A 16,798-nucleotide genomic window follows, 5' to 3' on the forward strand; every position below is an offset into this window, starting at 1 on the left:
ATGGGTGGATTTGGCGGGAAGAGTGGGCTTAGTTTGTGCTCTTGTCCCCTTGATCTCTTTTGGTTGTTACCCTTGGATCTTAGTCTTGTGGTATCTCCTTTATTGACCATTTGGTTCTAGGGTGGCACTACTTGGGAACCCTCGACTTTGGTGCGTGGTCCCGCTCCCTTAACCGCACATATTTCCCTTTCCACTCACTATACCCCCATACATCTTTTCTCCTCCCTGGGTCCACATTTCCATTTTGGGCCCACATAGGGCCAGCCTCCCTATCCCATTGCCCCCACCTTGGTTCAGGCCTAGAATGATGCCCCAGAGGTTGAAGCAATTAAAAGAAAAAGTGAAAAGCATAATTAGCCACATTTAACAGGAAATTGTACCACAAAATGCAAAATGTTGGTCGGGACAAAAATAATTAGCACATGGACAAAAGCCATTACATGATCTCTACCCCAATCCATGGCCATCTCCGTAGGCCCTAGATGAGCCTCCTCTATCATTCAAGAACCCATGCTTGTCCCAACCCCTAGAGGGCAATGAACCGCTCTACCTAAAGGGGGCAATCGTCGTTATATCTTACACATCATGCTCTTGTCCTTTGAGCCCCGAGAAGTTAATTAAAGAAAATTCATAAAAGACAAAAGGAATATAAAGAAGGGTGTAAAAATCAAGGTCGGGGCAACTCATGTACCACAATTGCTCCCTCTTATACATTACATACCCAGGTGTGGGCTTCCCCTTATCTAGCTACCCCTATGCCCCACTATGTGGCCCAAGACTACCCATCTCATTACCTATTCCATCTCACTTATTTGTCACTTGCCACCCCCATTAGAGGGATGTGCCTTGGACATACTATACCCTTTAAGGGTTGAAACCAGCTAATAAGGTACTTGGCTAACCCCCTTTGGAGCTTGGAGACACTAGCACATGCCAAAGCCCACTGAAGAAGGGCATGCCATTATGAAGTGCCCACTTTTTTATCCATGATTTGTAAGCTCTTTTATCCGATTATTTTAATAGTGGGTTGTACTCGAAGCCTAGGGGACGCATTGGATCTTATGCAAGATTGCAAATGGTTTCCATTTAGGTTTGGTTTCCCTATATGGGATCCTGACCCCCAGAGGTCTACATTGGCACATGTAGGATGTGCATAGAGAGCCACGGGCCTCCACAACAACAGACAACACTCCACAGATCTTCATGGATGCTCAAAGACTACTAGCGATCCACTTTTGGGATAATGGTGATATGCTTGGCACATTATGCCCAATAGACCCCGCACAAGAGCTGCACACTCTTGACAGGTGTCCCAGGACTTGTACGATGTCATGGCAACATTCATTCCACCACTTGGACCCTTGCAAAGGATCTACAGGCATCTCTAATTCATATGGAGACCCATGGAGTCATTTATGTGCCCTCAAACCCACTAGGAGCACCACAAGTCTACTACTTGGCGAACATGGAGCCACCCCCTTGTACATCATATTCCGAGGAATTTATTCCACAATATGCCCTTCAGGATATTATTGAGCCTTTGGAGGGCCTTACGACATGTACATATTATTATTTGGCCCCTTGTGAAGCTTATTTTTACACTTGTGAGCTAGTTTGCCAGGCTTGTCACCAATAGGGGTTTTATTTGCACATTATTTTATTATTAGGGGCTAATGTAGGCCCATAGGCTAATTCGAACTCCGTAGGAGGCTATATATTGATGTTAAATACATTCATTTGGATCATCACTTGATTTGGGATCCCTCTAATTATAGAGAACTTCGCATTTTTTCCTTGGAGGATATTTTCTAAACAAGGATGAATTTTGACGTATGGATTTGGGCTATTTATCTTGTCTTGGAGCTTTGTCTTGTGAAAACAATGTTGGTTGGATATACTGTATAACATCGTAAGTGAATTTTGATGTTATTATTCTTGTTGCTACATACTACTAAAATTAAGGCTCGTTGCTGCATAATCAAAATGTGGAATTGAACATGTTTTAGCTAATTTAATGTATGGGCCAATGTTATATGAATGAAATGTCCTAGAGATTATTTGTCTCGATAAGCTTGCATCATTTGCTTTTAAGTATAAATGCTTGAAGGTCACTTTTATTTCTTTCTCTCAACATCGGATGAAGTTGAGTTTCTAGGACTCCTTGATCAAGAAACCAAGTTCTTACTCATCACCATCCTTGACTCCATATCCCCAAGTGAATTAGGCACTGGTCCCTTGAATGGGTGATCATTTTAACCCTCTTTTTACCATTTTCACCTTTTTCCCCAAGTCTAGCCCCATTAGGTCACCTAGGGCATCAATTTCTTGAGAATTGACCCAAGGAAAAACTTCGATCTCCTATAGGTTACTGCATTGGTGGGTCCCCTCCCTCCCCTCCAAATTTGAGGCAATTCTAACAATGGAATCTCCGAGAATCCCAAGCCCTAGCTGTAGGATTGAATTTAGCCTAGGCATCCCCAAGGCTAGACCTCATTAGGATCAATTCAACTTTTTCAAGTAAATATTCTTGTTTGGTCCCATCCCCTCACCTTGTCCATGATAGGAACATCATTGGTTGCTACATTCTATACCCAAACCTGGGTTGGGTATACTTGGCCCCGTGTGGTCCCACTTCTCAATAACAACTATTTGTGAAGGACCATTTGGGAATCCAAGTTTCCCAAGGATTATATGGATTGATAAACTTTTTTATAAGCCTATCCTTTCTCCCTCAACACTCCAATCCTCACCCCTTACCCCTGGTGGACCAAGTCCCTTGCTTAAAGAGCAAGCAATTTCCATTGTTCACTCCATCCTTGGGAAAGGGTTTTCAGGGAACCTTCTCACCTATCCATTGATATATACTTTACAAGTGATCCCTACACTACCAGGACTCCTCCCATTAGTGAAAGTCTGTAAAGAGCAGGGAGACTCAACTGTGGTGATAGTGGGTTAAGCCTCCACTGTTGCCCTTAACCTAGCAGTTGCCCTCTTAGGAATCGCTTTAGGTCCCCTGTTGGTTTGAGTGGTAACATTACTGGTACCATTGTCGGGGACATGAGACTTGTTTTGTTCCCCATACGACATATTGACATATCATTATTGGTGACTCCACTGGAAGAACGACGCCCTACTTCTTCATTGAGCATTAAAGTTAATGCTTGTAGGGTGAAGCAAGCATCTATCAAGGCACCTCAATTCACCCTGGAGACTCCATTATAATCTCAATATGCAAAATCATAGAAGATGGAGATTTCTCTTGGTCCTATATTTGAAAAGCTCAATAACCAAGAGATTCAAGAGATGCAAAAGAAAGTTGTCGAACATGCAGGAACTTTTAAAAATATGTTGGAGAGCATGGATATGGAATTCATGGTCAAGTTTTATTGGTCGCAAGAAGTATAGCTTGACTTAGTGAGGTGTGCTTACGAAAAGGATCCTAGTCGTCTCCTTGACTTTGCTCACATAACTTGTGTTGTGAATATTTTGGATAACCTCTTTAATATAAAAACGAATACCCCCACTGGGGATGACGAAGAGGTGGATCCCAAGAGCCTCCAAATCACGCAAGAAAGAATGGATGAATATAGTAGGTCATGCAGGGAGGTAGTAAGGGAATATATTCCAGTGAAGTTTTCTCCTGCTTATATGATGAAGAAGTGAAGCTTCATAAGATTAAATGTGAATATAAGGAGAACCCTACTAACGCTCTCCTCCTGGAAACATACTACCAAAATCATGTAACAAATACCTTAGTCATTGTTCTTCAAGAGAAGAGAGAAGAAGAGAAGTCTCACCTGTCAACCAACCAAGAGGAAGATGACCTTGAGGTTCTTGGTGATGAGCAGGAAGATGACCTTGAGGATCTCGGGGATGAGCAGGAAGATGAATCCTCATTGGGGCTGCAGGATGGACAGGATGACTTTGAGAGTATATCTGTTGAGGAGAATGAAGTTATGGAAAGTAATGTCGAGAATGAATTTACCTTTCTCAAGGATATCACTCATGATGAATGTCCTCTTGAAAACCTTGAGGAAGGTGATCCTACAAGCTCCTTGGAAAATGACATTGGAGATTATTTCCTCATTAAAAAGGAGAAGTGGAAAATTGTTGGGCCCCAATTCGATTGTGGTCCAATTTATGATACTGACAGGGAAGATGAGATTGAGATTGGTTTTTCCTTTATCCCGAACAATACTTACGATCACATATCCATCGATACCTTTTGGAAGGAGAATTATTATTTTCCCTTGCATGAAGAAGGACAGTTGGAAATGATTGACTCTACTTTTAACGAAAGCCCAATCCTTGATGCTTATAATAAGGAAAGCAATGAGGCTCCCATCTACCCACCTCATGATTATGTATTCAAATCACTTGAGCCTTTAAATTGTGGGGAAGGAAATCCTGTCGAATATCACTTCGCCCTCCCCTTTGTTTCCCCTCTTGTTCATCACCTCGAATCTCCCTCAAGTAATTCCCTCGTCTCTTTTGGTATGACCTCCAATGACAATGCCCCTTTTCCCCTTTCTGAATATGGTGTCAAGGAGGAACTCTCCATTGAATATACTTTATCCCCTTTGACCCATCCTTAGGATTATGATCACTCTACGAGCTCCCCTCTCCACTAGGACTGTCACATTGAGAGACCTATTTGTTGCACTCCTTCTTTCTCTCACCCTTCGTTCCCTTCTCATCACAACCTCAACACATGATATTACTAGTGATTGTGATAAGGAGTTCTCGCGAGTAATCATTCATTCCTCCATTTTGTACCTAGAAGGGGTGCCCTACACCTCTAGAATAACCAGTTTTCTTTTTCCTAGGACCTCCCTCTACCTCCAATGGAGATCATATTTTCCCGCCTCTCACCCACTTCATCCGCCATGTGACTATGTCCACATTCAATTTGGAGGTTGCTACATGACAAATCATACTGGAAAGCACATGTATATTGATGTGATGATATGTTGGTTGCACTAGCTTTATGATTACACTTAGTATCAACATTACTATATGCATGTTAGGGTAGGATGCATTGCAAGTTGATTTTCTTATTAGAACTAACCACATATGATGTTTTTCATGATAAATTAGATTGCATATATATAAAATAAAAAAGTAAAAAAAAATCACACATTGTATTGGTTTATGGGCTAACATTAAGCATGGGTGATCATCAAACACCGTGAAAAACATGTTGCCCCATGGCTCTGATCTTTGACATGTGCAAATAATAGGTCTACGGTGACCAAGAGATTGTTGGAGTTTCGTGACATCCCGTTCGAGCAGCCTCCCCCACTTCTTTGAGAGATCACATCCCAGTTGGAGCCAGATATTACCCACCACTCTGTGGGCAATATCCCCAGGAAAATAAATTCTCCATGATGAGCCAACAGCCAGCAACCCCTTGATGCCTTCTATTAGCTCGTTGTTCCATTTCTCTACCACTTGAGCTAGCCATGTGGTCCCTCACCCACCTGTATTGATCGTATGTTTGAAGGTGGGCTTCCCGAATCTAAAGGTATGTCTGGTCATTTGGTAATTGAGTATTGGGTTTACTTATCATGGATACTTTTGGGTGTGGATTGATGGGGGGATTTGGCGGAAAGAGTGGGCTTAGTTTGTGCTCTTGTCCCCTTGATCTCTTTTGGTTGTTACCCTTGGATCTTAGTCCCATGGAATCTCCTTTATTGACCATTTGGTTCTAGGGTGGTACTACTTGAGAAAACCCGACTTTGGGTGCGTGGTCCCGCTCCCTTACCCGCACATATTACTCCCTTTCCACTCACTATACCCCCATACATATTTTCTCCTGCCTGGGTCCACATTTCCATTTTGGGCCCACATAGGACCAGCCTCCCTATCCCCTTGCCCCCACCTTGGTTCAGGCCTAAAATGATGCCCCAGAGGTTGAGCAATTAAAAGAAAAAGTGAAAAGCATTATTGGCCACATTTAACAGGAAATTGTACCACAAAATGCAAAAGATGGTCGGCACAAAAATAATTAGCACGTGGGCAAAATCCATTACGTGAGCTCTACCCCAATCCATGGCCATCATCTTGGTTCCATAGGCCCTAGATGAGCCTCCTCTATGATTCAGGAACCCATGATTGTCCCAACCCCTGGAGGGCAATGAGCCTCCCTACCTAAAGGAGTTAATCACTACTATATCTTACACATCATGCTCTTGTCCTTTGAGCCCTAAGTAGTTAATTAAAGAAAATTCATAAAAGGCAAAAGGTATATAAAGAAGGGTGGAAAAATCAAGGTTGGGACACCTCATGTACCACGATTTCTCCCTCCTATACATTACATACCCAGGTGTGGGCTTCCCCTTATCTAGCTACCCGTATGCCCCAATATGTGGCCCAGGACTGCCCCTCTCATTGCCTATTCCATCTCACTTATTCGTCACTTGCCACCCACATTAGAGTGATGTACCTTAGACATACTATCCCCTTTAAGGGTTGAAACCATCTAATAAGGTACTTGACTAAAACCCCCTTTGGAGCTTGGAGACACTAGCACATGCCAAAGCCACTACAAAAGGGCATGCCATTATTTGTAAGCTCTTTTACCCTATTATTTTAATGGCTAGTTGTACTGGAAGCCTAGGGGGTGCATTGGATCTTATGAAGGATTGCAGGTGGTTTCCGTTTGGCTTTGGTTTCCCTATATGGGATCCTAACCCCAAAGGTCTGCATTGGCACATGTAGGGTGTGCACAGAGAGCCATGGGCCTCCAAAGTAGTAGGCAACACTCCACGGATCTTCATGGATGCTCAGATACTACTAGAAATCCACTTTTGGGATGATGGTGATATGCTTGGCACATTATGCCCAGCAGGCCCCCACAAGAGTCCCACACTCTTAACAGGTCTCCCAAGACTTGTACGATGTCATGGCAACATTCATTCCACCACTTGGACCCTTGTAGAGGATATACAGGCATATCCAATTCATATGGAAACCCATGGGGTCATTTATGTGCCCTCAGACCCACTGGGAGCACCACAGGTCTACTACTTGGAGAACAAGGGGCCACCCCCTTGTCCATCATATTCCGAGGAATTTATTCCTCAATATGGCACTTCAAGATATTATTGAGCCTTTGGAGGGCCTTACGACATGTACATATTATTATTTGGCACCTTGTGAGGCTTATTTTTACACTTGTGAACTAGTTTGGTGGGCTTGTCATTATTTTATCATTAGGGGCTAATGTAGGCCCATAGGCTAATTCAAACTTCCTAGGAGCCTATATATTGATGTTAGATATATTCATTTGGATCATCACTTGATTTGGGAACACTCTAATCATAGAGAACTTCGCATTTTTACCTTGGAGGATATTTTCTAGAGATGGATGAATTTTGACATATGGATTTGGGCTATTTATCTTGTCTTGTAGCTTTGTCATGTGAAAAAAACATTGGTCGGATATACTCTATAACATTGTAAGTGAATTTTGATGTTATTATTCTTGTTGTTGCATACTACTAAAATTAGGGCTAGTTGCCGCATAATCAAAATGCAGAATTAAGCATGTTTTAGCTAATTTAATGTATGGGCCAATGTTATATGAATGAAATGTCCTAGAGATTATTTGTCTCGATAATCTTGCATCGTTTGCTTTGAAGTATAAATGCTTGAAGGTCACTTTTCTTTTCTTTCTCTCAACATCGGATGAAGCTATCTTTCTAGGCCTCCTTGATCAAGAAATCAAGTTCTTACTCATCACCATCCTTGAATCCATATCCCCACGTGAATTAGGCACTGGTCCCTTAAAAGGGTTAAAAATTTTAACCTCTTTTACCATTTTCATCTTTTTCACTAAGTCTAGCCCCATTAGGTCACCTTGGACATCAATTTCCCGAGAATTGACCCAAGGAAAAACTTCGATCTCCTATAGGCTACTACGTTGGTGGGTCCCCCCCCCTCTCCTCCAAATTTGAGGCAATTATAATAGTGTAATCTCCGAGAATCACAAGCCCTAGTTCTAAGATTGAATTTTGCCTAGGGATCCCCAAGGCTAGACCTCAATAGGATCAACTCAACCTTTTGAAGTAAATATTCTTGTTTGGTCCTTTCCCCTCACCTTGTCCAAGATACGAACATCATTGGTTGTTGCATTCCATCCCCGAACCTGGGTTGGGTCTACCTGGCCCCGTGTGGTCCCACTTCTCAATAAAGACTATTTGTCAAGGACCATTTGGGAATCCAAAGTTCCCAAGGATTATAGGGATTGAGAACCTTGTTTATAAGCCTATCCTTTCTCCCTCAACCCTCCAATCCTCACCCCTTACCCCCGATGGACCAAGTCCCTTGCTTAAATAGCAAGTTCAATTCTTCACTCCATCCTTGGGAAAGGGTTTTTAGGGCTACTTCTCACCTATCCATTGATATATACTTTACAAGTGATCCCTACACTACCGGGACTCCTCCCATCGGTGAAAGTCCGTAAAGAGCAGGGAGACTTAGCTATGATAACAGTGGGCTAAGCCTCCACCGTTGCCCTTAACGTAGCAGTTGCCCTTTTAGGAAACCCTTTAGGTACCCTGCTGGTTTGAGTGGTAACAAGCCTCATTATTATAGCCTTAGTAATCCTAATAGTTATAAGGATACTCCCCTTAAATTAGAGAAGAGCCAACCAAAAGTGAGAGGATAGGTTGCTCAGGTGACAGTGATGACTGTCCTTATAATTCCCCATCAGGTTGCACCTCGTGGAATAGGACTTTTGTCATTAAGTTCAAGTTTGGGGAGGTAACACGAAGAAAATAATTTCTTGGACATATTAGGCTGTTACACTAGAAAACATATTAAATACAAAACTAGATAATACATCCAAGATGAATATCAAGTATATTTTATTTTACAGATTGTAATATTTTTCATCTTTTACGCTTAAAGATATGATGGATTACCTGGAACCCTTTCACTTTTATTAATTCCTTGATACGATCCACAATAAATAAGTTTCCATCCCCATCAAAGTAGCCCATATCTCCAGTATGCAGCCAACCTTCCTCATCAAGTGTACTTTTAGTTGCACTGGGATTGTTAAGGTATCCTGTAAGTTACATAATTTAACTCAGATATTTTCAAATTTGATGCTTTCACAAAGTCAGAATATTAAAAACATTATACTGGATAAATACAAACTTTTAGGAAGAGTAATTCAGCCTAGATAACATTCTTGAATTGCAGCCAACATGGTTAAATTACAGTTTTACATATTTCATCACAATGCCCATGATTTCCATCAAAACCACACTGTATGAGCTGTTTTATTGTACTATAGGATGAATGACTGCCACCTAAGCATGATTAAGTATGAAATGTTTAGCAAGAGATACAACCATAAGTATTGTAATTTAGCATCAGGTGTAGTATAATTTCGCATCAAGAGTATTGTAATTTCACATTGTAATTTTTAAGAAGTTAAAATGCTTATGCTGGGGACCCCTCCCCCATAAAAACATACGTGTACCTGCCATTTCTGTGTTTCAACTTTCAAGTATGTATGGACCCTTAGGAAATGTCTCTAAACTATTGGGGATTTCAATGGGGACTTGGGGATTTGCTGGCCATCCCCAAGACATTCCAGGAAGATTTCAAGAATGTTCAAAACATATTTCAGGAATGTTCTGGGCAGATTTCAAGAATATTCTGGGCATATTTCTTTAGATTTAACAAACATGGAAATTAATTTGACAATATGATATTTGTTTCCCATCCAATTGTTTTGTACTGCACTAAATCTAAATCTATTTTCCAAGTTACAACTCAAAACTTGAGTTTTCTATGATGGGTTTTGATTTGGGTTTTTGGTAATTTAAAATTTAAATATTACATTTTCAACAACAACATGACAACAAGCAAAGACTCCATGTCAAGACAAGAGGAAATGCAACATTCCAAAGAGCTCTTGTTCTTCTCAGTTTTTGGGTCATCTCAGCCAGTGTTGCAAACATCCTGATTTTATCGTGGAAAAATCGTGAAATCACGATTTTTGGCCTAGCTGATGTTTGTGGATTTTTACCAATATTTTGGTGGTATAATATTTTTTTTTTTTTGCTAAAGCAAGTGTGAATCCTTCTATTTCAATGAGCAAAACATAGAGTACATTTTTACAAACTTCTACTCGACGCCATGGACGGAGAGAAGAAAGAAAGCCCCAGACCTTAAGGGCAAAACCTTCAACCTTACAACAAAAAACTCAAACGCAAGTAAAAACCCGTGAATAACCCGCTGCCCCATACTCGGAAAGGAATAGGCAATCTGGGCCGTCCAAAAGCAGAAGGAAGATCTACGGCTGAGGGGAGATCACATAACTCAAAGAACCCCAGAGATAAGCGACACTACCCCACCAAGATGCACGAACAGATCCAACCGTTGATCGCTGTCAGCCAAAATCTACGGGTGAGAGTGATATCGCACTGGCCAACTTGAACAGGCGTTAATGTGCGGGGAGAGGTGGTATTCGTAACACTTCCGCTGCCACGTGTTGATGCGTGACTGGAATCGCTGCGAATTCTTTGAAACCGCTCTCCACAGAAAAGCGGTGCGATCAACATAAAACCGCCTATGAGGTGGTTTCCTGTACTGGCCCTCAAGTTTATAACAAACCGGCTGTCCAATAAACCAGGGTTCTTCTTGCTTCTGAAAATCTCCCACTCCTGAACCTAGAACCTCGGAAAGTTTAGAGGCGTTCTCTCGAACCTGAGACTGATCCCGAAATCAAAAAGGAAATAAATCCACCAGGGGGCCACCAAAAACCAGGGAGATCTGGTCGAGAAGCGCCAAGAGGAGATGAGATCAAACCTGACTATCTGCTTCTCCAGATCTACCTGCTGGATTGAGAAGGAAAACCCCATTGTCATCCAATCGTAGGATTCCACCCGGCACGATATCGGGCGACCTCCCTGTCCTCCTTAGCTTGTTCTTCCCATATAGCCTTTGCACGGCTTGGAGGAATTTCTTGCCACTTCTTGGCCATTCCACCTTCAGCACTGTTCACACCTTGATTGGCCAGTAAATCAGCCAGTTTGTTGGCCTCACGTCGAACGTGGTTGAAACTGATGGTTCGAAGGCCCCTTAGATGCATCTGTATTCTTTGATAAACCTGGATAAGTTTCCAATGTTGCGAGACTCTCTCCGGCTTGGAGCCACTGCTGATTCTTTTTGCTGCATTGATGGTAATCTCAGAGTCTGCTTCCACAATTACATTCGAGAGATGTTTCTGAGCAAGAGACTCTAGACTCTGTTCCAGTGCCATCACTTCCGCCATGTTATTGGTAGCTCTACCTAAATGGTAGTGGAAGATAAATATAATATTGCCCTCGTCATTCCTTAAAACTCCTCCATATCCCGCATTTCCCGGATTGCCTTTAGAGGCACCATCAATGTTGAATTTTAGAAAGCCTTTCGGAGGGGGTTGCCAGTAGTCCTTCTCCATAACCCTAGTTTTATCCTTTTTGTTTCTATCTTGAGGAGTTACCTCTAGCATTCCAAGTTGCCTGAGAATTTTTTGCTCTTCTTCCGTGGGGGGGTTCGAGGGGATATTGCTTACTGAAGATCTGACTGTTTCTCTGATTTGTTTCAAGATAAGGTCAAGAAGGAGTTGAGCTGAGGACTTACCATTCTTGAAAATTCTCTTATTTCTTTCTTTCCATACGTTCCAGATGATAAAGCCGGGTGTGAAGGCCCAGGCCAAATTGAGGGCTTCGTTATCCTTGAAATTTTTTCTCCAGTGATTTAGGGTATTTGTGATACTTCCTCTGTCTCTATCAGACTACTGGAAAATTGAAGTGAGTGACTCCCACAGCCAAGAGGTATAAGAGCAACTGTTGAGAATATGTTCCATAGTCTCCTCCTGTTCCTCACAGAGCTGACATCTGGAGGGTCCCATAATTCCCCTTTTTCTAATATTTTCCCAAGTCAATATTTTCTTGTGATGAACCAACCACATGAAAACCTTGATCTTCATCCATCCTTGCTGCTTCCAGAGAAGCTTCCAGGTCTTGTCTGGAACACTGTAATTCAGCCCAAGAAGAAAACCCTTAGCTTCCTTGAGATTAAAGGTTCCTCGCTTGTTGTTACCCCATCTTAACTGATCCTGCCCTTCTGTTTTTAAGATCATCCTTTGCTTGAGCAAATCCCCAAGAGCTGTTGCTTTTATCTTTAGGGGGTTATCTTCTCCACATTCAATGTTTCTCCATTTTCTCCATTTTTCAGAGGTATGCGTGAGATCCCAAAAGTTCTGAACTCTTATTAATCCTTGGGCATCTGTTTCCTGCTTGAGGCAAACAAAATTCTTCGTTAACAATGTTGGTTCCTGTTGCCATTTGTCCTCCCAAAAAAGAGCAAGATCTCCTACTCTAATTTCCCAGAAACTATTGTTTTGAACGAGACTTCTATTCTCCCAGGCTCTATTCCATATGTAGGATCCTTTTATAATTCCAGACATCCTTATGAGGTCATTGTTGTGCCACAAGCTGGCATATTTCTCTTTCCATATCCTGGCCCACTGTGCTTTTGGCTCCTGCACCCATCTCCACCAGATTTTGGCTCCTAGAGCTTTACAAAGAGTCTCTTGATCATCCAGGCCAAGGCCCCCCTGACTTTTGGGCTTGCAAACCTTATCCCAGGAAACCAAGGCCCATTTCATTCTAGTTTCCTCCTTTCCCCACAGGAAGTCTCTCTGAATGTCTCTGATTTGCTCTAAGACACCTTTTGGGGCTGGGAGAGCTGATAACATATAAACAGGGATGGCTTGGAGAACAGCCTTAGTCAGAACTAACCGTCCGGCCAGGTTCAAGGCCCGAAAGGTCCAATTTTTTACTTTATCCCGCATCTTATTAAGGACCGGTTCCCAAATACTCTTATGCATGGGTCTGGCAGTAAGAGGAATTCCTAAATATTTAGAGGGGAGGGAGTCACGTTGGAATCCAAGAATTCTTGAGATGTTTCTTTGAATGGCAATGTTAGTGCTAAAGAAGAAGATTTTTGATTTAGAGAGATTGACTTCCATACCTGACGCTAGGGAAAAATCTTTCAGAATTTGTTTGTAGGCCAAAGCTTCTTTGACAGTAGGAACACCTTGCAGTAAGGTGTCATCCACAAATTGTTGATGCGTCAGCACAGAACCGTTCTCGGAAATTTGAAGACCCCTAATCTTACCCATATCTTTGGCTTGCTTAATGGATCGCCCGAGCCCTTCCATCATGAGAATAAAGAGGAAGGGAGAAAGAGGGTCTCCTTGCCTGAGGCCTCTAGAGGGACAGAAGATTTCTGAGGGGGATCCATTGACCAGAATGGAGAAGCTGGAGGAGGACACCAACGCCATAACCCATCTGACCCAGTTATGGTCGAACCCAAAGGCGTGGAGAACCCTTTTGATATAGTTCCAATTCACTTTGTCATATGCTTTGGCAATGTCCAGTTGCATTAACATCCCTGCCTGTTTTTTGCTGGTAAGCGTGTGCACCACCTCATGTGCTTGAATAATGTTATCTAGAATCTGTCTTCCCTCCACATAACCTGACTGTTCCTCAGACACTAGCGAGGGTAGGAGAGGTTTGAGTCTATTAGCCACTACTTTGGATATTATCTTGTAGACCACATTACATAAGGCGATAGGTCTGTACTTGTCTGCGGTTTGAGCGTTGTCCTGTTTGGGAATGAGGGAAAGAAAGGAGGTGTTGAGAGCTTTCAGGATAGTCTTACTTCTCCTGGAATCCTCGACAACATTCACAATGTCCTCTTTAACAATGTGCCAACATGCTTTAAAAAAATCAACATTGAAACCATCGGGACCTGGTGCTTTTCCATTCTGCATTTCTTTGAGAACCTCACTGACCTCCTCCTCCTCAACTGGTTTATTGAGGTTAAAATTATCCTCTCTGGACACCAGTTTGGGGATATGCCTTGTGATTCCCCTTATGGGCTGATCCCTATCTAGAGTGTTTTCCCTAGTGATGTTCCTGAAATGTTGGACCAGCACGGCTTCAATATTTTTGTGCGTGGTTTGAATTTCCCCTCTCTCATTTTTAATCATGGAGATTCTGTTGTGAGCTCTGTTGGCCATGGTGGATCTATGAAAAAATCTGGTGTTCTGTTCTCCTTCCTTGAGCCATTGAATTCTGGATTTCTGTCTCCAAAATACTTCCTCTTGTTTGCATAAGTTTTCCCAAACTAGATGGTATTTATCAGCCTGCTCACTTTTGGCTTTGTCAAAACCATCATTAATCAGAGCCTTGTTGAGTTCTTGGATTTTAATTTCCACTAATTGCTTTTCCTCAAAAATGTTACCAAAATCCTTCCAGTTCCATTCCTTTAGTCTAAACTTAATGTGTCTTAATCTTTTATGGAGAATGTACATCCTAGATCCTTGTGTTTGCAAGTCTTCTGCCCACCATTTTTCAATGTTACTGATGAAATCCGGGTGGGAGAGCCAGATGTTTTCAAATCTGAAGGGTCTGTTCCTGGGAGCATCAATACCCTTGATTTCTAGCTGAACTGGCCAATGGTCTGAACCTCCAAAAGGAAGCACTCTTGCTGTGAGTTCATTATTTAGCACCATTAACTCCTCCGATATCATGAACCTGTCTAACTTAGACGCTACCAGCGCCTCTCCCCCTCTTTTATTGTTCCATGTAAAAAGGCCTTTGCTTGAATCTGACTCTACCAAATTCATATTGTCTGAAAATGATTGAAACGCTAAGGAGTCTTTATTGAGCACTCTGGTACCTCCTTTTTTTTCTGAGAGAGATTTGATCATGTTAAAATCTCCACCCAAGATCCAAGGCATTCCATTCTATCTGCTTCTAAGATCACTAAGGGCTTCCAATAATTTGAGTTTATCCTCTAGTTTTTGAGGACCATAAACATTTGTGGCCAGAAAGGTTTCCGAAACCCCGACAGGTTGTATGACCACTGATAGATAATTTCTTGATGCCTCAGCATCCATGATGCTAATACTTTGGGGATTCCAAAGAGTAAGAATACCCCCCGCTGTGTTTTCCGCTTTCACCTCTAGAAACTCGTATTTAATGAGCCATTTACTGTGGATGAGTCTTATTTTCTGAATGGAACATTTGGTTTCCTGTATGAAAATCATATCTGGCATATCTTGTTTCATTCTATGACTAAGCAATCTTTGTTTTCTTCTACTACCTAGACCTCTGATATTCCAAGATGTAAATTTCATTATTAAAGACTTGTAAAGGAGTAACTGGTTAGGTCTTTCATCTTACCCGAATCTATCATTAGCTTTCCGCACTCCATCAGCAGTTCCTTCTGCTTTTTCCGGCCTCTCTTCTTACCCATGTTTCTTGGAGGTATTCCCAGGGATGGTTTCATTGTTTTCACTCCTTTGTTTTCCAGTTTGTCAGTGATTGTTCCTATTTCTAACTCTCCTGCTTGAGTCTTCCATAAAAACAACTGTTGTATTCTGTTGAAGTCCTCTCGGGGTAGTGAATCCAACCCTCCTGTGGTTCCCTGCATCAAGAACCCTTCCAGATCTAGATGTTCCTTTTCTAGAATTTCTTGTAATTCATGCTCTTCCAGATCTGTTTCACTTTGGGTCATTTCCATGTCCATTTCTGCTTCAGCCTCACTATTCATGGTTTCTTTCCTGTTACTTGTCTCTTGTGTTATATTATAGTTTTCCTCCATCTCTTTTTCCTTAGGTACGTTCTCCATTGCTTGGTCTTCACTTGTTGTTTCTTCCTTTTCTTCCAGAATTTGAAACCTGTTCGTGCTGTTCTTCTGCCCATCGCTGCGCTGTTGCCTTGATCCTTTTTTGCCCCCTTTTCCTTTGTTAACCACTTTTTGAAAGGTTTCAGTATCCTTCACGGTTCTAGGTTCTCCTTTATTGTCTTCTGAACTGAGAGGGCAGTCTCTAATCAGGTGCCCATGTTCGTGGCATCTACGACATCTGAATGGGATGTGCTCATAATCCACCATTTGGACCCATTCCTCATCATAAACTTCCAGGATTAATTCGTCTGGGAGAGCGCCTGATAGATCCATTTCTACACAAATCCTAGCATAGGAGGTATATTTTCCCCTTCTAGTGGCTTCCGAAGCTTTCACAAAGCGCCCTAGCTTATTGCCGATGGCAGCCAGCGACCCATGTTGCCAATAATCGAGAGGTAGGGAATAGAGCCTTACCCATACAGGAACCGAGGTGAATGTCTCCCTTTCTGGAATGAAGTTCATTTTCCATGGCCTCATATAGAGGCCTGCTGCTGCAAAGAAGTAGGGTCCTCCTTCGAATATTCTATCCTTATCTTCAATGTTAGTAAATACCACAGTAAAAAACCCCTTCGACCCCAGATGGAGTTCAATACTGCCTTTGGGTTTCCAGTGGTATTTGATCCATGTCTGTAATGCCTTTTCAGAGGGCCAAATTCCCATGAACTTGCAGATTATGGCGTACGTCCCCATGCGGTCCCTGTGCTCCTGCAGAGCAGGATCATTCAACACAACTCTCGGAATAGTCTCCGTTTTAGGTCTGCACTGTCCCTTTTGGTTTTTGTCCCTTGTTCCCTGGCTTTTATCTTCTTCCTCTTTGTCCGTTGAGCTACTATTTTCCTTGGACCTGGCCCCATCTGACTCCTTCTCATTATTTTTTTCCCCTTCTTTTTCAGAGTCTCTGACTTTACCCACTGATGCCTTGCCTCTACCGGCAGTTACTTCCTTGTAGGAGGGAGTGGAGCTCCCTCCTCTGCTGCGCTCCATCTGGAGCGACCTACGCGTGCCTCTGTAACCCTATTTTGCGCCGCTCCTC

At 42.3% G+C, this 16,798-nt stretch overlaps 1 protein-coding gene across 1 annotated transcript in view; it reads right to left on the reverse strand.

Annotated features, from left to right (window-relative positions):
- Positions 1–16,798, reverse strand: part of LOC149216798 (putative CoA ligase CCL7) — a 172,836-nt gene that overhangs the window by 82,664 nt on the left and 73,374 nt on the right. Inside the window, exon 3 of the mRNA XM_089392856.1 lies at positions 8,928–9,073. Within this exon, the coding sequence (XP_089248982.1) occupies positions 8,928–9,073 (146 nt within the window). The remainder of the gene's footprint in view (positions 1–8,927; positions 9,074–16,798) is intronic.

This window comes from Pinus tabuliformis, chromosome 1_1 (assembly GCF_031772625.1).
Source record: "Pinus tabuliformis cultivar Carrire ecotype Pingquan chromosome 1_1, CPIR1, whole genome shotgun sequence".
NCBI lineage: Eukaryota > Viridiplantae > Streptophyta > Pinopsida > Pinales > Pinaceae > Pinus > Pinus tabuliformis.